This window comes from Diceros bicornis, chromosome 29, assembly GCF_020826845.1.
Source record: "Diceros bicornis minor isolate mBicDic1 chromosome 29, mDicBic1.mat.cur, whole genome shotgun sequence".
NCBI classification, from domain to species: Eukaryota; Metazoa; Chordata; class Mammalia; order Perissodactyla; family Rhinocerotidae; genus Diceros; species Diceros bicornis.
The window spans coordinates 17,615,731-17,643,448 of NC_080768.1; the positions used below are offsets into that span (position 1 = coordinate 17,615,731).

The 27,718-nt window shown below is 39.1% G+C and overlaps 1 protein-coding gene and 1 non-coding gene across 3 annotated transcripts in view; both read left to right on the forward strand.

Annotated features, from left to right (window-relative positions):
• The first annotated feature begins 2,070 nt into the window (after window positions 1-2,070).
• The window catches only part of FAM149A (family with sequence similarity 149 member A), a 56,031-nt gene continuing 30,383 nt past the window's right edge, over window positions 2,071-27,718 (forward strand). Inside the window, exon 1 of one of the 2 annotated variants that reach the window (XM_058525013.1) lies at window positions 2,071-2,865. In XM_058525013.1, coding sequence (XP_058380996.1) covers window positions 2,228-2,865 — 638 coding nt within the window. In that variant the 5' untranslated portion in view covers window positions 2,071-2,227. The remainder of the gene's footprint in view (window positions 2,866-27,718) is intronic. The other variant, XM_058525015.1, reaches the window with a different exon arrangement.
• LOC131394147 (small nucleolar RNA SNORA31) lies at window positions 16,664-16,799 on the forward strand. The gene has a single exon (XR_009216080.1). It is a non-coding gene; the product is annotated as a small nucleolar RNA SNORA31 (small nucleolar RNA).

Consider the following 27,718-nt stretch of genomic DNA (forward strand, 5'->3'; position numbering starts at 1 on the left):
GATGTGGCAGTGAGCAAATGCTGCTTCCAAGGAAGTGGGTGAGTTGAATCAGGCTTCACTCGGCAATGGTTCTTTGCTGCCTGTACCTGCAAGTTATATTATATATGTTGAGAATCAATTAAATGATTAGCATCTTACACTGAAAGTGCATACTCTAGAAATGACCTCTGCTTGCACTGAGAGTGATCTAATATATTGAAGATTTAATTGTTCTATGAATCAGAATCAAGATCCTTATGAAATAAGCAAACAAAAAATCTTTAGGAAAGAGCTTTGCAATCCTGAATGATGCTGTATGACAATTGTCCGATGTTCTGTGGGACCTCACACACCTCTGAGGCCACCTGATGAGTTGCTATGAAAGAGGGACAATGAGAATATGAGCAATGTTGACGGTCCATCCCCAGCCTGCTTCTGGCGTCCTCACATGATGATGGAATTGGCACGGGTTCCCTGATCTGACCCTGAGAGTCTGCCTGTAGTTTCCGTTGCTGCTGTCGGATATGTCAGTTACTCATTCCCTCTTCCCCTCATTTTGATTCTTCACTGTGTCCTGGTGCTTTACATGCTGACAACTACATGCTCTTCCCACTCCCAACATCCCAGGGCATTGATAATCCGACCCTTATCAGCCTTGTGTCTTATTTCTCTTAAGCACATAAATGTTCTTTCCTCAAGCTAATGCTGACTGTGACGGCTGCCCCCATCTGTACTTGTTTTCTGGGCCTCTCACCTGACACTTAGCGTATGATGTGAAGCTGATCGCTCCACCCCGTGGGAGGAGAAGACCTTCTTTTTTACATCTCAGTGCTTCACACAATCTTGAAGTAGAAAAGTGCCCAGCACCCGTTTGTTTGTGGTAGTCAGATGCAGAAAAGGGATCGTGACAGGACATGGCTATCATAGTAGCTGTCTACAAAAAGATGCAAAGCTTGGCATTACCACGAAAACTGACTGCGGCTCAGAATATAGCTGGATAACTTGCAAAAGACTAAGCTATATAATCATGAATGCCAGTTAATTTATTCACTACCAGACTTACTCATCTCCTTTCCCTGCCTCTCTCTCTCCTGAGATCAGAACAGAAACTCTCTGCTGAACATAAGTGGATAAACCCTGTCAATATCTTATTTTTTAATCTTGCCCCAAACTGACCCCCCACTACTACAGATATTCACTCTCCAACACTCTCTCTTTCACATGTATTTCTTCAGATTTAGCAAAATGCAGTTTATTCTGTTTAATAAAAAACTCTTACCTTTCATATCTGCCTTTGAGTTTGTATCCAAACCAGTCTAAATCCAGTCTGAGTTCTCAAACATTCTGGTGATTAAATCTCTTGATTCACTCCAGTGGGTGTTTAAACACATACATTGTACATGGATCTTACTAGTTTAGCTATTAGAGTCCAATCTTATTTCCAAGTTCTTGGGTGAGGCACTCGCTACTGTTCCCCTATGTCATCTTTAGCGACACACCTCGGTCTCCTCACCTGAATACACGTTTTTATTAAGCTTCCCTCATATCAGAGAGCTGGCCCTCTCCCTGACCTGCCACATTTGGTCCTGTCAGACTAGATAGGTTCTAGATCTTTTGGACCCAGGGTTATCTTTCTCAGGGCTGTGTTCAAATTCCTCGCCCAGCCCAGGAGGCTAATCTGGCGAAGCTCTAAGGGCGATGGAGAAATTGGAGAGTGCTCCTTTAAGGCAGAGTGGAGGAGAGGAGCCAGGGTGACTGTTGTGGACACAGCCCCAGGCTGCGGTCTGGGGCCCAATTAGCGGTGAGCTAAGCAGGGGTTTGTTTAGCGTAGCAACCGCCTGCGCCGTCCCGGGGCCGTCGGGGTGTCTCCGCGGGCGGAGGCCCGGCTCGCCAGGCTCGGCGCGCGGGGGCGCTGGCAGCTGCAGCACGTCGCCTCCGTGGGCTGCGGGACCCTCGGGCCTCGGGGGCCTGGCAGCACTGGGGCGGGGCAGGGACTGCTCCCCGCAGAGGGTGGCCGCGGCGGCGGCCTGGGCGTCGGGGAAGGTTTGTCTGAAGTGGTGCGCGGCTCGGCGCGCGAGAGGGTCCTCCGTGCGCAGAGCGCACCAGAGGCCCCGGGCTCCGCGGCGTGCGGGGACCCCAGGCCCCCCGGGCCCGCCCGATCCCTGCGCGCGGCGGTGGATGGAGCCCCGCAGCCTGACTCCCCGTGCTCTTGAGGTGCACGCAGCAGCGGGACTTCCAAGGCTGGGACATGAAGGTCGCTGTGTTGGACCTTGGGTCTCTCTTTGCCAAAATCTTCAAGACCTCGACGGCGCCCCCGGCGGCCCCCTCGCCGGTCGCCTCCTCCAGCCACTCGGGAGGCGCTGCCACCGCAGGGCCGGCGGGCTCCGGCGCGGGCGCCTCGCTTGGCACGGCCCCGACCGTGACCCTCTTCCCAGCCCTGGCGCCCCACTCCCCCTCCGCCTCGCGGGGGGCGCCCGCCCCGCTCCATCCTCTGCTCACCGCCTCCTACCCCAGGGTCTCGGGGGCCAGCCGCGCGGCAGACGCGGTAGGGACCCCCCTCTCGCTGCCCAGTAGCCCGAGAGTAGCCAGGGTCCAGCCCCTGCCCCTGGCCCCTGCCCCCTCCAGCGGTGGCTGCAGCGCCGCGGGCTCCCCCGCCCACCCGGTGGCCCCCGGCGGGGTCTGGGCCGCGCTGCCGTCCATCGGGGGCGCCCCGGGCAGCAGCAGTCTCGCCTCGAGTCCACGGAGCGCCCGCGCGCCCGGGCCCGGAGAGCGAGAGCCCAGCGCTTGGATACCCCCCGGGCCCGGCCCCAAGACCCCGTTCTTCCCCCTGCCCGACATCGGCGAGGAGCGGGCCGTGGACAGCGACGCGGAGGCCGGCGGAGAGGCGTGAGTAGCCGCCGCGTCCAGGCGTGTCCGTCTGCCGTTGGGACCCCCACCCCTTCGCCTTTGGAAAATTGCGCTCTTTGCAGTAACTTCCCCTGACTCCCTCGAGCACCCTCCGTGCACTTTCCCAGGGTCCTCCTTATTCCTTGGCTTTCTGTTCTTTTCAAACAGACGCTGTGACGTGCTTTTGCTCTACTTCCTCGGAGATAATCCTCTGCTGTTTCCCAGCGGGGAGGGAGGGGAGAGGAAGCAGGCCCTGAATTAGGAAGGAAAGCACAGAATTTTGTTTCTCTTCTAGCTGAAGCGTTGACACTTAGGTCGTTTGATAGTCTGGTTTTCACAGGGACTTTGACGGAGGCTTCAAGTCCCTCTCTCTGACGCAGAATATGGCAGGTGTGCAGGGTAACCCTCTACATAACGTTGGCAGCTAGGATTTTAAGAAATAGTGAGACACTGTGCCTCCCTACTTTTCCAGGATCAGCCCCAATTCTTTTCCCAAGTGAGATGGGTTTTCTTTGTGCGACATCTAGTTAGTTTACCCATGTGTAACATCATCTGAAACAAATAGAATTTGTAATACTCGGGACACATCTGATCCTATACCCTAGAGCTCCTGAGATCTTGCCATAGTGCCCTGAGGTACTCCAGAAATGTTGACTGACTTCATGGGAACCATTTCACTGAGAACTGGAGGACACTTCCCCCAACACACACACACACACACACACACACACACGCACGCACACACATACGCACACACACACATACGCACACACCCTATCCTTTCACCACCAAGAGCAATGATGAAAACATTCCTCTTGTAAAATGTGTATTTTAGAATTAAGGTGAATTTTATTTTTCAGTGAGCAAAAGATACGGCTATTCTTAAGTGGGTACAAAAATGTTCACCCTTCTGAATCCTACAAATGAATAGTGAATGGTCCAGGGCAGACCAGAAGGGCCCATTCGGGGATGGAGATTTCTGCATTGTGATCTAGTGAAGGAAGAGTAGTCAGGCCTGCTGGCACAGAAGCTCCTCCCCTCAAAAAAAAAAGCAAAACGAAACTGGAGAACTTTGACGTTAAGACCGATTCTAACCCATTCATAATTTAACTACATTTTCACAAAACTGTGTGACATTCATCTCAGTATTTCTTTTCATTTAAAACATAGTATTATGAAATACATTAATCAACAGATTTTTTTCTTTCCTAAGGAAAATCAATTGCAATTTGGATAAGTGGCTAGAATATGTACGCCTAAGGAATTAGACCTTTGTTATTGGCTGCTGGTCCTTAACATTTATTTATGCAATTAATGTTTTACGAGCAACAGATCTACACATTGACCTTAAACTCTAGTCTTAGTGCTTTTTACAGTCACTGAAACGTTCAGCATGATCAGTGAAAGAACTGGTGTTGGTTTCCATTCTTGAGCATCTGAGTCCATGTTTGTATTGTCCAAGAATTTTTGATAGATACTTTTTGAATAACACCGCATTTGGCATTATTTACAGAAGTGACTATTCTGCATTAGCAAATGTATACGATTTTACTGAAAGTGCGGACATTGAATTTTAGATAATTGCCGTGAGAAATAATAGGCACAAATATGTGCGTTCAAGGATCTTTCTCATTTTGTGTGTTTGTACTCTCTCTAGGACATCAGACAGCCCTTCAAGTACACTACTTTTTTTCTAGATACAGTAATAGTCATATTCTCTTCCTTTCATGCCTCATTCCTTTTTTAAAAAAAATTTTTTATTTTTTAGTGAGGGAGATTGGCCCTGAGCTAACATCCGTGCCAGTCTTCCTCTACTTTGTATATGGGATGCTTCCACAGCATGACTTGATGAGCAGTGTGTAGGTCCGAGCCAGGGATGGGAAACGTTGCAACTTGCGCCCCCCAGAAGTGGAGCACAGGAACTTAACCACTATGCCACTGGGCCGGCCCCCTTCATTCCTTTGTTAATCATAAAGTTTACAAAGGGACAAGGGCAAAGGAAGAAAGTATTAAGGTGATTTTTCCTTCGATACTACAGACCTGTTGCACCTTCAAGTATATTTTTTGCCTCCTGGATTTCTGGGGTGGCTATTTAAAACGTTGAATAAACAAACATCATTCAACAATGGATTTAAATTATACAATGACCACCTCACCCGCCAGTTTGAAGACAGCTGCGACTAATTATTTGCCTGCTTGATTAATATTAAAATAGTGTATTTTGTTTTCTAAAGCCCAAGGACAAGGAAAGGGGGAGATAGTTAAAGCAGGAATAAGAGGAAAAAAGAGTAGGCAGAGAGAATGTGGATACATGTAAGACAAAAGGAAACAAATCCTTGAGAAACGTTAATCTCGTTTGAAAACCATCACACTCAGTTGTAAAGGAAAATCCTAATTCACAGTTTATGCTTTTGTGAAGAAAACCCATGCATTTTACATTTGACCTGACTCTGTACTCAGCCTTTGTTAAAACTAAAAATAGTGAAATTAATTTGAGTGGGGAAATATGCAAACTTTCTTTCAATTCAGAGCCTTTTCTTTTTTCACTACGATGCTATACAGCAGCATGAGTTATGGTGTGTGACCCATGGATTAGATAAATGAATGGCCCATGGAAAACGGGTTTGCCTTGTTCATTCCACAATGTATACTGGCTGTCACATCCGAACCAGAAGTGGGTTCATTTCATTTATACTCTGTACCTCGTTTACACTGTTTTTCAATATCTCACCCATTCCTCTTCACTACCTCCCTTGAGCACTTCTGGTTTGAACAACACAATTATCACCTTGTAAAAGGCCTTATGCTGTTTGTTCTGGAACTATAAGCTTTTCTAACAGTAAATAAGGCAGGTAAGTAGATAGATAATTGCTGAATATGAATGTTGGTAGATTGTAAACTTCATGTGGTCAGGAAGTATTTGTATCTTTTGTGAGTTATAGCTGTTAGCATGGGTTCCATTGTTAAAGCCTTGTTCGTGTGGAAATATTGCAGTCACTGCCTGAAGGGCTTGTTAACTTGACTGGCAATACAATGAATGCAGGGACTTATCTCTCAATTCATCCATTACTGAGGCAGCCTAGAGCTGGCGTGACACCTATGGACCCAGGAATCAGATGAGTTGCATTTCAATCTCAGATCATTTGCTAGCTGTGTAATTCTGGGCAAGTTATTCAGTCTCCCAAACTGGAAGTTTTCCTCCTTGATAAAATGCAGATGATAATAATATTGTCCTCATAAGGATGTTACAAAAATTGATTGAAATAATATTTTAAGTGCCTAACACATGGAGAAATGCTTTAAAAATATTACCTATGATTACTATCTGCTTCTTGGCACAGAAATGAAATTTGAGAGCGTGTTTCACTAAAGCATACATTCCAGGTGAAGAAAAGAGTGACAGAAAAAAATAATCCACTTATATTTCTCATAAGACTATAGTAAATGGCATCTTTTAGTTCAATTATTTGAGAGAACAAATTCTAGTACACTCTAATCTTTCATCATTTTCCTGCACAACTTAAGACAAAAGTTAAATGTTGCCTGAATTAGTAATACCACTGATTGCTGTATAATACTAGAAAAGGTGTGTTTGACACCCTGAGATTGGACTTTTAATTTTTAGAGACAATGCAGAATAATCAGTAGCATCACACATTGTACGTGGCCTCCCCTTTGTAGAGCCTTGCCCATTCCCACCCAGTAATCCTGTGATTTACATTCACATCTTACATCCGTTTTAGACTATAAACCCTTTGTCTTGTGACACGTAAGACAACACATGTCCACAAAAGTCATTTAATAAAATTTATTAGGTGAATGAATGAAAATATTTTCTTCCTCATATAATCCATTTTCATGGATTTTAATCTCATAAAAGTCTAGAGGCAATTTAAATGCCTTCTTTAAGAATAATTGTTGTCTTGGGCCTTTTGGTTTCGTTGTCTTGGAGTTTTCCCAAAGTTAGTAATGCTTTCCGCTGGGACTTGGCATTTCCACTGGGATGAATGGTGAGCTCAGTAGACAATTGTCATATGACTGTTACAGTCGTGCGTCGCTTAACAATGGGGATACCTTCTGAGAAATGTGTTGTTAGGTGATTTCGCCATTGTGCAAACATCACAGAGTGTACTTGCACAAACCTAGATGGTATAGCCTCCTGCACACCTACGCTATATGGTGCTCATCTTATGAGACCACCATCATATATCTGGTCTGTCATTGACCAAAAGGTTGTTATGTGGCTAATGACTGTACTTTCTCTTACAGTCATATGAACATTACTTTCATGAGAAATAGTAATAAACTTGACTTGGTTGTCCATGCGTAGCATTTGCCCAAACCCAAGAAAACAATTTTGTTCTTACTGTCTTGCACAATAGTTTTTTAAACTTTAAATTATCTTCTTTACTTTGTTCTTACTTTTAAAATCTCAAAAATTATATTTGATGTAATAGTTATATGTTCTGCTGTGTATTTAAAGAACAGATTTTGAATTTTTTTAATGTAATAGCTAACATGTATAACACTTGATATGTACCCAGTTCATAAAAACAATCCTACGATATAGGGTTTGAATCCTGGTTCTAAAATTGTAATAGCTTATTAGTACAGTTTTAAGAGCATAGGTTTGAAGTCAGATAGACTATGATTCAAATCCTACTTTATAATTTTTCTGAGAATACTAAGAATAGAATACCAATTAAGTATTCACCTTCAGTACCTTAATCTCTTTGTCTCATTTTCTCATCCATAAAATGAGAATTAATAGTAATAAAGAGATATTATAAACATTAAAAGAGATAATATATAAAAACTTCTCTCTATGGTGGCTAGTACATAAGCCCTTCAATAAATAGCTATTACTATTAGTTTATAATTCTCATTATTCTAAATATATTTTTATTTATCACCCACAATCAGCATCCTTTGTACAAAGTACAGTTTATTGCTATGATCTGCAGGAAAGGTTAATATATTATTTTCCAAACATTAATTGTCAACCTGTATTTATAAAATGTCTATTCCATCTAAAACCCAGATGGAGCTAGACTTTTTGAATAATCAGAGCAAGAATTGGAAATGGATCTTATCATCAGAGAGTAGGGAAAATAAGATGAACCATCCAGGAGAGGTTTCAGACAAATTACCATGAGCACATAGTTAAGAGAGAAGAAGATGTCCATAGACTATGGAAAGAGAGGGCAGTTAGGGATTTGGGTCCTAAAGAATGTGTCAAATTGGGGCACATAGAGACTTGGATTGGGAGGACATTTCAGGAGACTAGAACTGTGTGAGCAAAAGCCTGGAGGTACAAAACCGTATGTCATATGAGGAGTTCAGTTTGTTAAAAGCATAGTGTTTGTGAAAAGACATTAAAAGAAAACTGGAGAGAGCCTTGGATACCAGACTGTTTAGTAAACACTAAATGTTTTTAGGCCGAGAAGTGGCATGAACAGGGTTGAGCTTTAGAGGATTAAACTAATGCATAGGAGAGAGTAAATGCATAGGAGAGAGTAAATGCAGAGAAATAGTAGGGAGGCTCTAGGAATAAACCACGTGAGAGGTATGGGGGCCTAGGAATGAAGCTGATAAAAATAAAGATATTGGGATGATAAATATCACAAGATTTGGCAACACATTGGTGAGGTTGGAGGAGGCAAGAGAGAGAGCTGAAGATGATTTTATGAGGCTGCGAGGAGAATGTCATTAATAAAGTGGGGAACATAGAAGAAGTGGGTTTGCCAGGTAGAGGAGGAATTCACTTTGGGATACATATTAAGTTGAAGTCTTAGGAAAACATCTGAGAAGGTGTTAGGCAGAGAGCTGGACATTCATGAGTGGAGTTTGGGAGAAAAAAAAGAACTGGAAATATAAATGTGTCAGCTTTCCATGTACAGTTAATGGTGACCATACACAGCTATTACAAATTATATAACACATTACATTACATACTGTGCAAGATACATAGTGTTCTTTATTTTTGTTTCTGGGTGTTTTAAGATCTTCTGAAATTAGAGGTATCTCCTCTCTGTGCTAGATCAGTGCTTCTCAACTGTGTTTAGCAGTTACTAGTTACCTGTTACCAGTCCATGACAAGATAAGTACAGAAGGTGAGAATAAGCATTTAGAAAATTTTATAGCAATCGACAGAGTAACTTTATGTCTATTGACTGATAATAAAACATCGTGATTTGTATTTTGTGCATCTTTTTTTTCCATTTTATTTTCTAGTAATTTATTTTTATTATACTTTAAAAAATTATTTATCCACGGTGAATTGGAAAACAATTTGAATAGTCTGACGCTACACAATAGTTTGAGAAACACTGAGCTGGACTCTACTTAGGTACCTTTAGACCACAGTGGGGAAGAAATCTCAGGACGCCAAGAGAGAAAAAACCGACCAAATGATTACACTACCTTTTTACTCCTTAAAATACAGGACTAAGCAATATTCAAATAGTATCCTCTGATTAAAGATGAGATTCTTTAAATTGTTCAAATGAGTTGACATTGTTCTAGACTTGAGAATATGCTGTATTCACAATGTCTTTGGGAGCTATGGCTGTAGGGATACAACTGTGGCCAAGAATCCACTGCTCAAAGGAGGGGATTTCTCTTACTTATTATTGCTTGTTTTTTTGGTAAGCTAATGGCAACCATCCCTGGTGGTTGATTCGGTGCTCTCACACTTTGGCTTGGGGTTCGTTTCCCAGGCAGGGAACCACCCCACCTGTCTGTCGGTTGTCACACTGTGGTGGCTCATTGTTGCTGTGATGCTGAAGGCTATGCCACCGGTATTTCAAATACCAGCAGGGTTACCCATGGTGGACAGGTTTCAGCAGAACTTCCAGACTAAGACAGACTAGGAGGAAGGACCTGGCCACCCACTTTCAAAAAAAATGGCCATGGAAACCCTGTGAATAGCAGCAGAGCATTGTCTGATAGAGTGCTGGAAGGGGAGAGGATGGCGCAAAAATGCCTGGGCAGGGTTCCACTCTGCTGTACACAGGGTCGCTAGGAGTCGGAATTGTGGGGGATCAGAATTGGCCACCCCAAAATATGTCTCTTTGCCTTGTTTTGATTATTTTTAAGAACAAAAGACTCTGAAAGAAACTGCCTAAAAAAATTTAAGGTGAAAGGCCTGTCCTCAGGACAGGCCATCACCATAGATAACTCTGGGTATCCATAGACTGTGAGGGTCCTTGCTAAGCCCATTCTTATCTACCAAACATTTGCTTTTCCATTTCCAGGTGAATTGCCTTTCTCCCCGTTGAAGTCCCAAACCACTACCCCCAACATCCTCCTTTGTGTTTAGCTGAAGACCATATTTAAGCTGGCAGCTCAGCCATTTTGGGGAATTGCTCAGCTTTCCTGGGTTTCTCCCATGTATACATGTTATAAAGCTCTGTTTGATTTTCTCCTGTTATTCTGTCTCAAGTCAATTTAATTCTTAGATCAGCCAAAAGGACTTAGAATGGGTAGACGAATTCTCTTCATGCCCTACAGAATCAACTTGATGGCACCAACAACAAAGCCAATGGCTATGTCCCATCACAACTCTCTTAATTCATTCACAACCCTCTTAATTCCTTCACAACCCTTAATGGTAATTTCCTCATAAAGCATAACTTGTGAATACAGATAATTTCCAACAAAAAGGAACTTTGGACAGGAAATTTACACAGGAAAATTACACACAGGAAATTGACATGCTGTCTTCCCTTGTTGCCAGTCTATAGTCTATCTTTGGGAAGAGTCCCTTCCCTAAGAGTAACAGATGATCATAATGTATTAATTCCTTCTGAATTGCATAGGGAGGATTCATGTCATAATAAGGGCAGTGATCTTATGCCCTATGAGGAAATTTTCCATATTTTAATTTCCATTTGAAGTTCACATTCTACCAAAGTGGTAAAAACTAAAACTCAATTATCTGAGATTTTTCCCGTCTTTGTCTTAGGCTGGAGCTTCATTCTGGGGGTTTACTTGGGACCAGGACATTTGGTGGCGAGGAAGGAACCCACTTGTTCTTTGATACCTTCTCTCCTTGCTGGATCCACTGAAATATTCATAACCTCCTCTTTCCTTCTTTATAACCCAGTCTCATGCACATGTCCACAGAGGCCCTTCAAGTTAGTGGTCTTTCTCTCTTACTTCTGTGGTACTCAGGAGAGCCCCTGGGGTCAGCCTGCTGCTCTCATACCAACATTCTCGGTCACAGGACTTCTAGGAGGATGCCAATCTACACCACACAGTCTTTCTTTTCTCTAGGATCCTGCCACCTTACCCAAGCTCTACTCAAGTATCAGGGCACAGGTCTCCTCTGATCCCTTCCCCCACAAACCTATCTTAGGTCAGCCTCCACCTCATCTAGCTCACTAGAGGTCTGAATTTTGTGCCTCTGAATCAGTTTCCCAGAAAACATCCTCTAGAAACTCTCTGGTGCCAAACGTCTGATTCAAGGTCTTAGCAACCCTTGGGAATGAGAAAAAAACGCTCCTGCTGCAGGGGACCCATTACTGCACCACGATGCAAATTATATGAAGAGCCCCCAATCAACTTCCGGCTGGGTGCCTTCTGGAGGGTACAGTGTCCCTAATGGGCTGTTTTGGTTTGTAGCCTCCTCTCAAGTCCCAAGTTTCTATTCCCTCACCTCTCCTCCCTAAAATTCCTTTTTTCAGAGGCATAGGAAATCTGAGCCCACAGAACCTCACTATTCCTGGGAATCCATTTCCCTTCTGAGGGTTGGGAAGAACCTTCCTGATATATCTGTTTCCTCCTAAATCTTTTTCTGTGCTAAAAATCCAATCTTGTAGGTTTAGGCTTAAAAAACGTAAAAAGCAAGGAAGAAAAAAACCTACTGCATTCTCTGTTTTTTGAAGCAATAAGCAAACCAGCTTTGGGTTACTCAACAGGGAAGGGACAAAGGAAAATGAAAACACTAGGGAAAAATACCAGTTAACACTTAAAAATACTCTACCACATATGCTTCATATACAGAGAATACTCTTTTTTTTTTTTTCCCTCACCAATGCAGTGCAGATATTTGTTTCACTCATCAGCAGCCAAATCATGTATCTCTTCGGATTGAATAATTTTACAATCTATAGGCCACAATTTTGCTGTGTAGCAAAAAATTATCTGAACATGTTTTTGGTCCTAGGAATACTGGTATTATGTATAAGTGAATAAATACTATTTACTAAATACGTATTGAAAACATTCAAAAGTTGCCCCTTTATTCTTGAGAGATAGAAATAGTCAATGAAGACACCATATTTAAGAAAGCACAGAAACTAAATCAAGCCTTTGAAATGATTAAATATCCAGTTGTGAACTTAAAAAAGAAGCTGATAGTCTTTGGCAATGACAAGAAAAACAGTCAAGCTAAGACTTTGCCTACTGTTGTTTAATAAACAGATTGTTAAAGTTAAGTTGAACTAAATACAATGTTCTTGTCCTATGCATATATACGTACACAATCTTCTTAGGGCATTATCATCTTAATGTGATTATGATGTCAGTAACGAGGACGAGGGCAAACCCCACCTTGGAAACTCACGATTTACATCAGGCTTTTAATGCTAATAATTAAATTTCAGAGGATGTCACTAGATGCGTAGAAGGTTAAAATGGGGATTTATTTTAAAATGCAACATTTCATTCAAATTCATAGCATCAATCAGTGAAGTCTTAGAAACCACTCATATGTATGCAAGACTTTTCATAATCCAGTTGAATTGAGTCTACATTGAATAAAATGAACACCTCCTCCTAAAAAACAGTAATTTCATTACTAAATTAATGGATAAAAGAATAAATCCTAGAGAGATTTAATTTTAGTATGTGAAGTATATTTTACAGAAGCAGGTGTTATACTCTAAAGAAAAGGTCTATATCTGTCAGACCTTGGTTTTACTTAGTAGTTTTAACACTTTTTGTAAGCGTGTTTCACTGATTGATGTGAGCGTTGCTCAAATATGTATTATTCTACAAAGCCAAGGTTCTTAGCATTTGAAATAACAGGTGGTATTTCCATGTCTACGAGGTACCAAATGCTACATGCATGTTCTATAGACATTATCATGAATTTCCGAAACAAACACTCAAGGTAGGAATTTTATTTCCATTTTACAGATAAAGAGTTTGAGGCTCAGAAAGGAGAATAAAATTGTCTGATTCCACACGGTAATATGTGGAAAGTGCAAGATTCAAATCCAGGCAGTCAATGCATATCATCCACACATGTGTAACCAAGTATTTGTAACTAATTGTTTAAAATGATAATAAGGATTAAAATTGACTTCAAGGCCAATTGGTGGTATTTTTCATGGAACAAATTGACTCTAAGAAATTATAGTCTTTCCAATAAAAATAAATTTGAAAAATAAAAATGTTAATAAGTAATCTAAAACTATCTTTCTGAGAATAATATCCCTATTAATACTGATGAGGAGACCAAATTTAAAGCTTACTTTTATCCATTTTGAAGTACAGAGAACAGATGACTTTATCATAAAACCATGACTTCTTTAAAATAAAGCATTACTTTTGTCAATTCTCTTCTAGTTTATTATAGATATGTTTATTATAAGTTATTTTGTATATATTTAAAGCTAATTGAATATTTTATTCATACTAGTAAGGCAGATAATTAGCAAGCTTTGTCTTACTAGAAAAAAACGGAGAAGCAATTAGATATGGCCCTTGCTAAGGGAAAGGATATACCTGCATAAGAGCATTTTCTTAATTAGTTGTTTCACTTAAGGGTTTACAAGAAGCCTTATAATTAAATATTGACAACTATGATCCTTGCCAAGAATTTATATTTTCATGTTTATCTGATGAGTATATAGTTTTCACATAACATTTAACATTTTAGATCCTTCTTGCTTATTAATTTCTAATGTAAGTGATATAATTTTGGTGATCTAAAAAAATCTGATAATGAGATATTTGTTATTTTAAAGATTCATTATAGTGGCAATGTTTAAATTAATCATTAACTTCAGCTCCTTACATTGAAATTTCTTTTAATGGAGCATGTCAAAATTACATTGAAAGAAATCATGAGACTCTATTCAAGATGTAAAAGAAATATTGATGACAATTGCTAAATTCCAATATATGCAAACATACATTGTGCCTATTCTAACAGGCTGCCTCACACATTCATGCCACCTAGTTTTGAGCTGAAAAAATGAACCTTGTGCTGTCATCCTGTATCCAACGGTTGTCTTTCTATCCTGTTCTCTCTTCTGACTTCATTGAAGTTCTGCTTCTAATCCTTTTGTCTTTGTCTTAATGTTGTGATAGAGTTTAACATTGGACCTGAGTAAATGTGGCTCTTGATTTAACCCTCAAAGCTCTTGAGAACCTGACTTAAGTGCCCTTACAATTTCTCTCCCTGGATTCTGTTCACTGTGCTGGCCAACTTAGACCAGCCCCCATGACCTTACCAAGACATTGACCTCTTGGCTAGCACCATGCCTAGGCCTGTCCTGCCTCCCAGGGGGAACTGAATAGCCAATACTTGTTTGCCTTTTTCTTTTATTAAATGCTCACTCATCCCTATTATATCTTCATATTAAGTGAGAAAATTTCTGATAAAATATTTATACATTATAAAAAGATGTCATAAAGGAGTTTAAAAAAACTGTTGGTAAGAAAACAATAAGACAAATTCAAAACATAGTATGTTCTACAAGATAAATGGTTTGCTCTCTTTTAAACAGTCAGGGTCACTGGGGGGTCAGAGAAGGTGGAAGAATCCTTTTCTTCCTGGGTTAAAATAGACTAAAGAGATGTGAGAACAATTTGCAATGTGGAACCTTGATCGGATGCTAATTTGAAAATATAGCTGTAGGGCCGGCCCGGTGATGTAGTGGTTGAGTTTGTGCGCTCCGCTTTGGTGGCCTAGTGTTCTCAGGTTCAGATCCCGGGTGCAGACCTACACACTACTCATCAAGCCATGCTGTGGCAGCGTCCCATATACAAAATAGAGGAAGATTGGCACAGATGTTAGCTCAGGGACAATCTTCCTCAAGCAAAAAGAGGAAGATTGGTAACAGTTGTTACGTCAGGGCCAATCTTCCTCACAATAAAATAAAATAAAATAAAATAATGAAAATATAGCTGTAAAAGGCATTTGGGACAATTGGAGGGAATACTGGAATGAGTATTAGATAATTTTAGGAAATTAATATTATGATATTAGAGTTATGTAGGACAATGTTCTTTTAGAAAGTAAAAGATATTTGTGTTCATAGGCCATGCCTCCGAGTTCAAAGCTAGCTCATTCTGATATAGTTTAGTATCAACACAGGTAGCCAGCCCTAGGCATCTAGTGGGAGCGGTTTCAGCCCCTTCTCCAATACTTCAAAGATCACCTGTTTGGCCACGTCACAATCTTGTGTTCCCAGGAGTGAAATGGAGTTGGAGTTGATGTTATACTATTTCTCTGCGGATATATGTTACCTCAGTCAGCCCTGGTGGTCTAGTGGCTAAGATTCGATGCTCTTACTGCTGTGGCCCAGGTTCGTTTCTTGATTGGGGAACCACCCCATCCATCTGTCAGTTGTCACACTCTGGTGGCTGTGTGTTGCTGTGATGCGGCAAGCTCTGCCACCGGTATTTCAAATATCAGCAGGGTCACTCATGGTGGACAGGTTTCAGCAGAGCTTCCAGAATAAGACAGACTAGGAAGAAGGACCTGGCCACTCACTTCCAAAAAAACAGGCCATGAAAACCCTGTGAATTGCTATTACCTGATTTTTCAAAAGATACTCAAGGCTTATTTTTGGCCAAATGTGTTGTTAGTTAATGTAACCTAAAAGATTACTTGAGTAATTGGCAAGTTTTCTTGTCTACACCTTTAGGAGAGTGGGGTTAATGAGGAGGGCCAGGTGCTAATGTTGGGAGACCATCCTCCATGGGTCTTTTGTGTTCCTGCATTCTTGCTGGGTATGCCGAAAATGCGAGGCCCTAATGGCTTTTCACTGAGGAGTTCATTTGCTTAATATTGACACTTTGAGTTTAGCATCTTCTGTGTGTGTGTACTCCAAATACACTTGTAATCTGTATACTTGTTCCCATGGGAAACCTCTGTTTTTACCTCACGCTGACCATGAAGCAGGATGCAACCCTGTTTTCACCATAAAGCATTAGAGAATTATTAACACATTAGGGGGAAAATGTATATTTTACTGAAGATTCTCTTGGTAGATGAATGGTAATTTTTATGACACATTGCACAATATTTTGCTACAAAAATTCCCTTAGCTCTACTTCCTGCAGTGGCAAACTAGATTGTCTCAGACAAACACCACCTGAGTGCAACTAGAAAAGGTGGGCGATAAATACAAAGCCACTCAGGAGTTAGAGTAAACGGAGACTGAAACCCAGATTTAAATCTTCTTACTTCCTGATTGGATTAAGGTGATTTGGGATTGCCAGAGCCCTCAACCCAGTCTGCTACAAGAGGCAAATTTAATCCCTTCTGAATTTAAGCTGTAAGCAACAACTACATATTGTTTATCAAAGACACAGTTTAAATATAAGAATACAGAAATGTTGAATATAAATGTATGGATGAAGTGTTTGTACATGCAGATTCAAGTGAAAGGAAAGCTGATGTAGCTTTAATAATATCAAATCAAGTAGACTTTAAAATAAGAAACATTAGTGGAGGTAACAGGGACCATTTTATAAAAGTAAAAGGGCCAATTAATTAGAAGATATGAAAAATTTAAATGTAGAAGCATCAATGACATAGTTTCAAAAATATATAAAGATGCATCTATTTTTGACAGACCTAGAACAGTTAATATCTGCTGTTAAGATTTCCACCACAGATGCAAGAAAAAAGTGTTCTTATGCTTTCTGTCTGTTTGATTGTGGCAGCTAAGACGGAATGGGGGGATACAGGAATTACCAGACGTGGGGAGGAGATAAGTTACAACTCAGAAATAACCTCTTAAACAGTGAAGAGCCTATTTTAGTTCAGAAAAAGAGTCTAAAATTTGAGTTTACAAAAAAATTATCTGTCTATATCTATAGCAACAACTGACAGAACTAAAAGAAGAAATAAGCAAATCCAAAATCATAGGAGAAGATTTTAACATACCTTTCACAACAGTTAATAGAAGATATGCAGAAAAATTGAACAACACAATAATTACTCTAAAGGATATCAAATTTATTATAAAATTACAGTAAATAAGACAGCATGTTACTGATGCAAAGATAGACAAGTAGGCCAGTGGAACATAATAGAGAAGCCAGAAACAGACCTATAAGTATATGGACGTTTGATTGTTGCAAAGTTGGCATTACACATATTGATGAAAAGATGGTCTTTTCAATAAACGGTGGAGAATCAATTGTATATCCTTAAGGAAATAAAAGAAACTTAATTACGTATGTCACATTTCATGCAGAAAAATTTCAAATGAATTGTGGATCTAAATATGAAAAGAAAACCAATGAAGCTTCTAGAAGAAAATGTAGGAGACAACCTTCATGTCTTGGGGGTAGGCAAAAATCTCTTAAATAGGACAAAAAAACACTAAGCAGAAAGAAAAGATTGGTAAATTACACTATGTTAAAAGTAAGAACTTCAGTTAATCCAGAGACCATTTACTGGAGGGTTTTTAATACCCCAAGACAGCTTTGTAAGGCCAGCTGGTCCTGTAACTGTAATTAATTGTTGGATAGGAGGTCTTTGGGAATTTGTTTTTGAGTTGAGTTTAGCTTCTGTTCTTACGTTATTATATGTAAAAGGTTGGAAGACAAAAACCTAGTTACAGATTAAGGCTTAGAAACACAGATAAATGTAGTATTTCCACAGGAAAGAACTAGTAATATTAATAATTTGACAAATTACCCTGGTGCAGTATCATTTTCCATTTATCCTGCTTTTTAATAAAGGGCAAATCCTTGCAGATCTGTTATCCATTTCAGCAGATTGAGCCATCAATGTTGAAAAAATTTTATTTCAAAATCAGGAGTTACTGAATTTCATTGAATCTAAGATGCTATTGATTAAAGCCACACTATTATTTTACATTCTACTAAAAAGAAAAATGTTCCCAATTAAACTATGATACAATGCTTTCTCATTAATTAGAATTCTATTTTATTCTTTAGTCTATATATGTCAATTATATCCAGTTGATTGGTGGTGGTGTTGAGTTTAGCTATGTCCTTATTGATTTTCTATTTGCCAGAACTGTTCATTTTTGATAGAAGGGTGTTGAAGTCTCCAACTAAAACAGTGGATGCATCCATCACTCCTTGCAGTTCTGTCAGTTTTTTTTGTGTGTGTGTGTGCGGAAGATCAGCCCTGAGCTAACATCCGATGCCAATCCTCCTCTTTTTTGCTGAGGAAGATTGGCCCTGGGCTGACATCCATGCCCATCTTCCTCTACTTTATATGGGATGTCACCACAGCATGGCTTGACAAGCAGTGCGTTGGTGCGCGCCCGAGGTCTGAACCCATGAACCCCACCCCAGGCTGCCAAAGCGGGGCATGCGGACTTAACCACTACCACGCTGGGCCGGTCCCTAGTTCTATCAGTTTTTGCCTTACGTGTTTTGATGCTCTGTTGTTAGGTGCATGCAAGTTAAAGATTGTTATGTCTTCTTGGAGAATTGATCCCTTTATCATTATGTAATGCTTCTTTTTATCCCTGGTGAGTTTCCTTGCTTTGAAGTCTGCCCAGTCTAAAATTAACGGAGCTACTCATGCTTTCTTTTGATTAGTGTTAGCATGGTATATCTTTCTCCATCCATATACTTTAAATCTATGTGTCTTTATATTTAAAGAGGTTTGCTTGTAGACAATATATAGTTGGGTCTTGTTTTTTGATGCACTTTGACTATCTCTGCCTTTTAATTGGTGCATTTAGACCACTGACATTCAAAGTGATTATTGATATAGTAGGATTAATCGCTACCATGTTTGTTACTATTTTCTCTTTGTTGCCCCTGCTCTTTAATACTATTTTGTCTTCCACTATTTTTTTGCCTTTTGTGGTTTTAATTGAATATTTTATATGATTCCATTTTCTCTCCTTTCTTAGCATATCAATTATGCTTTTTTTTTTAACTTTTTTTAGTGGTTGTCCTAAAGTTATAATATACATTTACAACTAATCCAGATCCACTTTCAAGTTCATTATACCGTTTCATGAGTAGTGTGAGTACATTATAATAACAAAATAGTCATAATAACTCCTTCCTGTCCCTTGTGTCATTGATGTCATTCATTTCACTTATATATAAGCATATATAAGATATGTATATTATATATATGCACATATACTTAAGATGTATATATAAGCATACATAATCAAATACATTGTTGATATTATTATTTGGAACAAATTGCTATTTGTTAGGCCAATTAAGAATAAGAAACATAGGACTGGCCCCGTGGTGTAGTGGTTAAGTGCACGCACTCCGCTACTGGCGGCCCGGGTTTGGATCCTGGGCGCGCACCGACGCACCGCTTGTCAGGCCATGCTGTAGTGGTGTCCCATATAAAGTAGAGGAAGATGGGCATGGATGTTAGCCCAGGGCCAGTCTTCCTCAGCAAAAAGAGGAGGATTGGCATGGATGTTAGCTCAGGGCTGATCTTCCTCACAAAACAAACAAACAAAAAAAGAATAAGAAAAATATAAGTTTTTATACTAACTTCATTCATTCCTTCTTCGATGTTCTTCTTTTCTTTAGGTAGATCCAAACTTCTGACCTATATTATTTTCTTTCTCTCTTAAGAAATTCCTTTAACATTTCTTCAAGGCAAGTCTACTGGCAACAATTTTTCTCAATTTTTGTTTGCCTGAGAAAGTATTTCTCCTTCACTTTTGAAGGATAATTTTTCAGAGTATAGAATTCTAGATTGGTGAGTTTTTCTCTCATCACTTTAAATATTTTACTCTACTCTCTCCTTGCTTGCATGGTTTCTGAAGAGAAGTTGGTTGTAATTCTTATCTTTGTTCCTGTATAGGTAAGGTTTTTTTCCTTCTGGCTTCTTTCAGGAATTTTTTTTAATCTTTTATTTTTCTGAACTTTGAATATGATATACCTGGGTGTAGTTTTTTTTGTTTTGTTTTGTTTTGTTTTTTGCATTTATCCTGCTTGGTGTTCTCTGAGCTTCCTGGATCTGTGGTTTGATGTCTGACATTACTTTGGGGAAATTCTCAGTCATTATTGTTTTAAATATTTCTTCTATTCCTTTCTTTCTTTCTTCTCTTTCTGGTATTCCCATTACGTGTATGTTACACCTTTTGTAGTTGTCCCACACGTCTTGGATATTCTGTTCTGATTTTGTCCATCTCTTTTCTCTTTGCTTTTGTTTTGGAGGTTTCTGTTGACATAGCCTCAAGCTCAGAGATTCTTTCATCAGTGGTCTCCAGCCTACTAATAAGCCCATCAAAGACATTCTTCATTTCTCTTACAGTGTTTTTGATCTCTTGCATTTCTTTCTGGTTCTTCTTAGAATTTTGATCCCTCTGCCTACATTGCCCAGCTGTTGTTGCGTACTGTGTACTTTATCCATTAGAGCCCTTAGCATATTAATCATGGCTGTTTTAAATTCTCTGTCCTATAATTCCAACTTCCCTACCATGTCTGGTTCTGAGGCTTGCTCTGTGTCTTCAAGCTGTTTTTTACCTTTTAGTGTGCCTTATAACTTTTTCTTGATAGACATGATGTACTTGGTAAAAAGAACTATTGTAAATAGTCCCTTACTAATGTGGTGGTAAGGTGTGAGGGGAGGGGAAGCATCCTATAGTTCTATGATTAAGTCTCAGTCTTTTAGTGAGCCTAGGCTTCTGGATTATGAATTCTCAGTTTCCTTCCCCCTGACCCTGCCCCCTACACACCCCTTAGGTGGGACAGGATGCTTACAAGGGGCTGGAGTTGGGTATTTCTCTTCCTCCAGGTCAGTTATGCTCTGATAAAACTGCAGTAGGTTAGGCTGTGGTTAAATAGTTTCTCCTTAGGATGGACCTTGTTAAGAAGAATAGAGCCCTCTGGCATATTTCAAAATGGTTCCTTTTCTCCTCTGCCTGCTGGAAGCATGAGGGGATTTTTCTCTGACATTTATTGTGAGAACTTGGTTGAGCTCCTGGAGATAAAACTCATAAAAGCATGGAGGCCCCACTATGACTGGGTATCCCTGGAGTTTTTAACTCTCAGACTTGTCCACACTGAGCCTTTAGTAATTTGTCAGCTACAGCTCAGGTTTTCTCCCCTGGCACTGGTTTCCGTGGAGGTTTCTGTTCGTGAGTTTCTGTTCCCAGGTTGTGTGTATCTGCTTGTCTGTCTCTCCAGTTTTGGGGGCTGCTCTGTGACCTCACTTCTCTGAAAGATCTAAGAGTTGTTGATTTTTCAGTTTGTTCAGCCTTTTACTTCTTGTCAGGATGCAGTGGCAACCTCAAAGCTCCTCACATGAGGAACTGGAAACTGGAAGTCTAGGCTGGTGTTTGTCTTGGTCTAAACTAGGAACAAAGTTGTCTGTGAAGCATTTTCATGCCTGACTCTGTGCTCCATGCTGCAGTAATTAGAGGAAGATCAGGCTCTTGCTTTCTATGGGTGTATGAGGCAACCAGCAAGAACACAGGCATCTTGAGAGTGTCTGAAAGTCTTAGATCTTCTTTCTGCTTTGGTCAACTGCGAGCCTTGGAGCACAAAGGAAAAAGGAAACTTCTTTGTATTCTCCCAAGTCTCTCCTTTAATCAGATTTAGGTTTTCCCTGGGTATCCTGCATTGCCACAGAATCAGATTGTTTTGTTTCGTTGACATTTGTATTGTTTGTTTTGTTGTTGTCATTTGCGTTTGGAAAAGGTGTTCTTTTGCAAGCCTCCCCACCCAAAGGTAGAGTGGATTTTAACTCATGAGACAAACACTGAGAGAAAGCCTGACTGACTGCTTCATGTGCTGAGGTTTGTGGGAATCTGGGGTTCTGGTGTCTGGTCTGCACCGAGTAGTCATGGGCCAGCCCCTCAGGGACCTCACTTTTCTCCTCTGTAATGTGAAGGCTTTGAGTAATTCCTCTACTCCTTCAGACATTGACTAAAGGTCTATTCTGCACTGGGGCTGGGTATGAGGCTAAGTACGACACAATTCCTGGGCTCAGGTAGTTTGGGGGAGGTGGGGTATGAATCGGACTGGGATGGAATTGTAAAACTGATGAATTAGAGCTGTGGTTCTCAAGGTGCCATCCTGAGCCAGTAGCACCAGTAGCACCTGGAAATTGTGACAAATCCAAATTCTCACCCAAGACCTACCGAATCAGAGACTCTGGGGTGGGGCCCAGCAACCTGTGCTTTAAGAAGCTCTCAGGTGATTCTGGTGCGTGTTAAAATTTGAGAACACTGAATTAGATTATAATCTGAGAAGCAAAATGCAGCAGAAGACACGGGCACTGCGCCATTGCCTCTGTGCCAGATTTTATACTTTAGACTTCGTGGTAAATATAAAACGGATCCTATCTCCCAATTCTAGTATTCTGAAATTCTGTTTATATGTTTGTGGTAGTCTAATAAAGTTTTGAAGTTAAATAATAGATTTATGGAGATATTTTATAGAAATGTTATATATACAGATACGAGCAATGGTAAAGGTGATACAGTTGATTCTCATTATTCGCGGTAGTTGCATTCTGTCAAGTCTCTGCAAACACTGAAATAGCGAATCCTGAACCACCGCTTCTAGGGGAAATGCGGGGGTAGGTTCCTGTGAGCCTCTCGTCTCAACATTTTCATCAACCGATCAATACATAGTCTTGTTTTATGAGTGTTTCTATTTAAAGACAATTATTTAACACAATTGTTTATTCATTAACTTGAACCCATGGCCAACAGCGCTGTGACCGATGCCTTAAGGAGGCTTCTCTAACAATGCATTTCCTCCAGGAGGCACTTGGCGGCCTTCTTGCGCTGAGGAACTTGAGACAGCACTTCAGCGCTATGCGTGGAGGCCGTTTTAGACAGCGAAATCACCAACTAGAAGCACAAAAGTGAATAAATGTGGCACGAAATAGACCACAAAAAGGACACGTGTTTATAGTATGAGAGCTTTGTTCCACCTCAGCTTAGAGCGTGTGCTTCCCACGACCAAATTTTTGCTGCTCTACACATGTCCATGAATAAGCCTGAAATCACCCCGAGTATTGATTTTGAAGTTGCAAAGAAATTTTAGCGAGTGGGTGAATTCACAAATATGGAATCCACGGATAATGAGGATCAACTATATTTTAATATTTCAATTACATGAAATGAAAATGAAACTTAAATACTGATCTAGCAATTATTACAAAGCCTTCATTTTCTGCTCTACTGATTAAAAGAATAAGTGAAATCAAACATTCAAGAACACTTTTTTGGAAAATTTGACTATATTGATGTTGCAGTTTGGGAGATGAAACTCTTCATAGAATATATTTAGGTAGTTGTTTTCACTTTGAAAGTCTGATGAATTCTTTTAAAAAATAATTATAAAACAGTTTTTGGACTGTGTTCTTTCTTTCACTTTCTACTGATAAAAGTATCATAAAATCAATGCTTAAAAATTAGAAAAAAAATTGAATATTAAAGAATGTTATTGAACCCATTTATCCATTGTATTAAGTCGAAACATAAAATTTCTGTTTTTCTGGGTCAAAACAGTATAAAGTTGGCAGTTCTTCACAATCTTACCCAATATTTATTGTCCATGACAGATTTCAGCACTTATTTAGAAGTTTTTGGGTTTCTAAATAAGCAATTTAGGTGTTTTTTAAATTTTGAATTATATGCTAATTCTATTTCTTTCCATAATTTCATAATAAACTGTAGACCTCATAGGTTCCTTAGGACTTTCTGAGTTTTTTATATTCTTCATATTAAAAGTCTAATAGTTTTTCCTTCTGCTATCTCTTTTCAGATACAGCATTCCTCTAAATTTTAAAACTTTTTAATATTCTTTGCTAAAAATAGTAAGCTTTACCTTCTCCATATCCTTTGTAGAGGGCTGTCGAGGGGTATGTTTTGCATAAAAGGTTGAAGTATGGGGTTGAATAAGCTTTGTCGCCAGCAGCTTAAGTTTGAATGTTGGCTCTGCCACGCCATCAGCTTCTTTGTGCCTCAGTTTACTAATCTGCAGAATGGTACCAACAGTATTCCTCCCTTCAAAGAATTGTTGCGAAGTTTAAATGCACTAACACGTATCAGGTGCTTAAAACAGGGACCAGGTTGTGGTACGTATTCAAGAAATGTTAGTGAATATTGTTACAGAATTTGGTATATTTATAAAAGAAGTCCATAGAACATCTTTATGGTAAAAAGAACTTCAACAGAAATAATTAGATCTGAGATGAATCTTAGAAAGAGTAAACTTTAGAAGCCAGACTGGACAGATCTGGATAAAACTGTTTACCCTTGGTAATTTACCTCATGTTGCTGACCCTTGGTTTTCTTTCTTTGTACAAAAAAGTAGTTACCTCTCAGGGTCGTGTTGAGATTTAGAAGTAAGATATGTAGGCCTCTGACCTTATTTGCCTCCCAAGCTGAAAGATCTCCATCCACGGAGGATGCTAGGATCTTGACACTTTCTGTTGGCTGTGCATACTAGATATTGTTTGCTGCAATGGTGATTTCTGATCTAAACAGGATTCTACATCTGTACTGGAATGAAAATTCACTAAATCCTAAGTCTTGCAAAAAACATACATGATCTTAAAATCCACCTGGGCATGGTTTTCAAAGTGATAAGAGAAGGGAAAGAGTGACATCTAGGGGCTTTCTGGCAGTATTGCATGCAAACATTTCAATCCTTAAGTGAGTCTTTACGTAGGCTGTAATAGAAAAATTTTATATAAAGAAAATTTATATTATTATTTTATATCTGATATAACATTGCAATTTCCTGAAATTATTTAAAAATAATTTCCTTATGAGTTTCAGCACCTAGGTAAAAACTTTTTTCATTTTTGTTAAAAATGTATTAATTCTATAATTTTATATAAGCTGTGGAGTTCATAGTTTACCTAGCACTTTCTAAGATTATTATACTCTTCACGTTAAAATAATAAAATATTATATTGTTTTATTGTTTTTCTTGGAAAGTAGTTACTACCTTATAAAATATATTTAAATATGTAGAGGAGTTTAATGCAAGCATGTTTTAAATAGACTTTTTATTTTAGAGCAGTTTTAAATCTACAGAAAAGTTACTCCCTATTATTAACATCTTATATTTTGACGGTACATTTGTCACAACTAATGAACCAACACTGATGTGTTAGTATTAACTAAACTCCACGTTTCATTCCAGTTTCACAAGTGTATTAGTCAGGGTTCTCCAGAGAAATAGAACCAATAGGATGCATCTACATGTATATCTATATTCATAGATGTATATAGACAGATATACATTTATAGACAGGTAGAGAAACAGAGATAGAGATAGGTTTATTTTAAGGAATTGGTTCATATGATTGTGGAGGCTTGGTAAGTCTAAAATCCACATGGTGGGCTGGCAGGCTGGAGACCAAGGGAAGGGTTGCAGTTCAGCTCCAAAGGCAGTCTGATGACAGAATTCCTTCTTGCTTAAGGGAAGTCAATCTTTGTTCTATTAAGGCCTTCAACTGATTGGATGAGGCCCACCCACACTATGGAGGGTAATCTGCTTTACTCAAAATCAACTGATTTAAAAATAGCCATTACAACCAGTTTTTCCCCAATGTCCTTCTGTTCTAAGATCCTATCCAACATACCATATTACATTTAATCATCCTGTCTCCCAGGTATCCTCTGGTTTGAGACAATTTCACAGGCTTTCTTTGTTTTGATGACCTTGATTGTTTTGAAGAGTACTGGTCATGTATTTTGTAGAATGTCTCTCGATTGGGATTTGTCTTGTTTTTATCACGATTAGACTGGGGTTAGGTGTTTGGGGGAGGAAGACCACAGAGGTGAAGTGGCATTCTCACCGTATCTTCTCAAGGGGACATGTGATCATCACAATTCATCACCGATGATGCTCACCTTGGTCACCTGGCTGAGGGAGTGTCTGTCAGGTTTTTCTCCCGTGAAGTTACTTTTCTCCCCTTTCCATACTCTACTCTTTGGAATCAAGCCTACACCGAAGCTTGGGGGAAGGAGGAGCATTTACATAATTCATTTAGAATTTTTCTGTAGGAGATTCACCTCTTTTCCCCTGTTTATTTATTTGTTCATTCATTTATTTATATCAGTATGGACTCATAGATGTTTATTTTGTTCTTTCAATTATAATTCAATACCACCTTATTTTGTTACTCAAATTGTTCCAGCTTTGGCGATTCAAGGCTCTTTCAGGTTGGCTGCTGTGTCCCTTTGACATGCTCCATTCTTTTGTGGCTTTTTGAGCACTTTCTTATTTTCTGCCACTACAAGATACTCCAGGTACATCTTATATTTTCCCTGCCCCAGTCCTAGAATCATCCATTTCTCCAAGGAGCCCTAGTGTTTTTTATTGGAGAATGGTTTTAGAAACCAAGATCTAGGTGTTAGGTGTGTACAGTGACACTGGGGACAGCTCTGTGGCAGAGATAGACAATATATGAGTGTGTATATGTGTATATTTGTAAATCAAGGACACAATTTTGATATGCACAGTTTCAGTTTACATGATACTTGTGCAAAGGAAGGACTGCCTGTATTGGATTAATATAAAAGATTCTATGTAACATTTATATATTATGATGCATAGTAATAAAATGAACACTGGTGAACTCTCCTCTCAATTTTTTTTAAAACTCTTTAATTCAATGTTTTAAAAGGGGGAATGTTTGAAAGGGGGAATAATTTAAGATCCTGTTTATTATGCATCTACAGGCACTTTCCAAAAATCATCTCTAATTCACACAACTCTACAAGGAAGATAATAATATTAGAGTTGTTTTCCACAATTTATGCTCAGAGAATTAAGTTACCAGCTCAGGACTGCATTACTAGAGAAAGGCAGAGCCAGAACTTGAAATCGGGTCAATTTTTAGACAAGTTAGATGTTGCTTATAACTTTTGGTATATTCTTATATTACTAATAGATTTTCAGAGGGCAATCCCATGCACAATTTCATTTCATCCTAATGAGTTTTCCAAAGCAGGCTAAGGCAGATCCTATTATCTTTATTTACAAATAACACTAAGAAAAATGTTTTTCTTTTATAAATCATATTCAAATTTAAAACATTTGTAATTCTTTTTTTTTTTTTAATTTCTTTTGTATCCCTATATAAATTTCAATGTGTCTTCAAGGATAAACAGGCAAGATCAGTAGCTTTGGTTCTGATATTCAGTTAGGCATTTAACTGTGTATTAATGATGTTTATGATCACTACTTGGAATAAATGTGTATTTAGAAGAGAATATATATATAGAGAGAGAAGATAATATGTGTATATATGTACGTATATGTATATATATCTTGCATATGTATTATGCAACTTCAGCCTTGGCTAAGAAGGATAGAGTCTTAAAATGTTTAAATTATGTTAAAAATAAGAGTCAAAGGATTTTATAGTCTGGAGCTACTTACCATACAGTACAGAAGCCACTAGCCACATGTAGTGAATGAGCACTTGCCATGTGGCTAGTCCAAATTGAGATGAGCTGTAAGTATAAAATACACACTGGATTTCAAAGACAGTACAAAAAAAAGAATTTAAAATATCTCATTAATAATTTTTTATATTGATACATGCTTAAATGATAATATTTTAGATAGATTAAAGAAAATATATTATTAAAATTAATTTCACTTGTTTCTTTTAACTTTATTAATCTGGATATTGGAAAATTCAAAATTATGTGTGTGG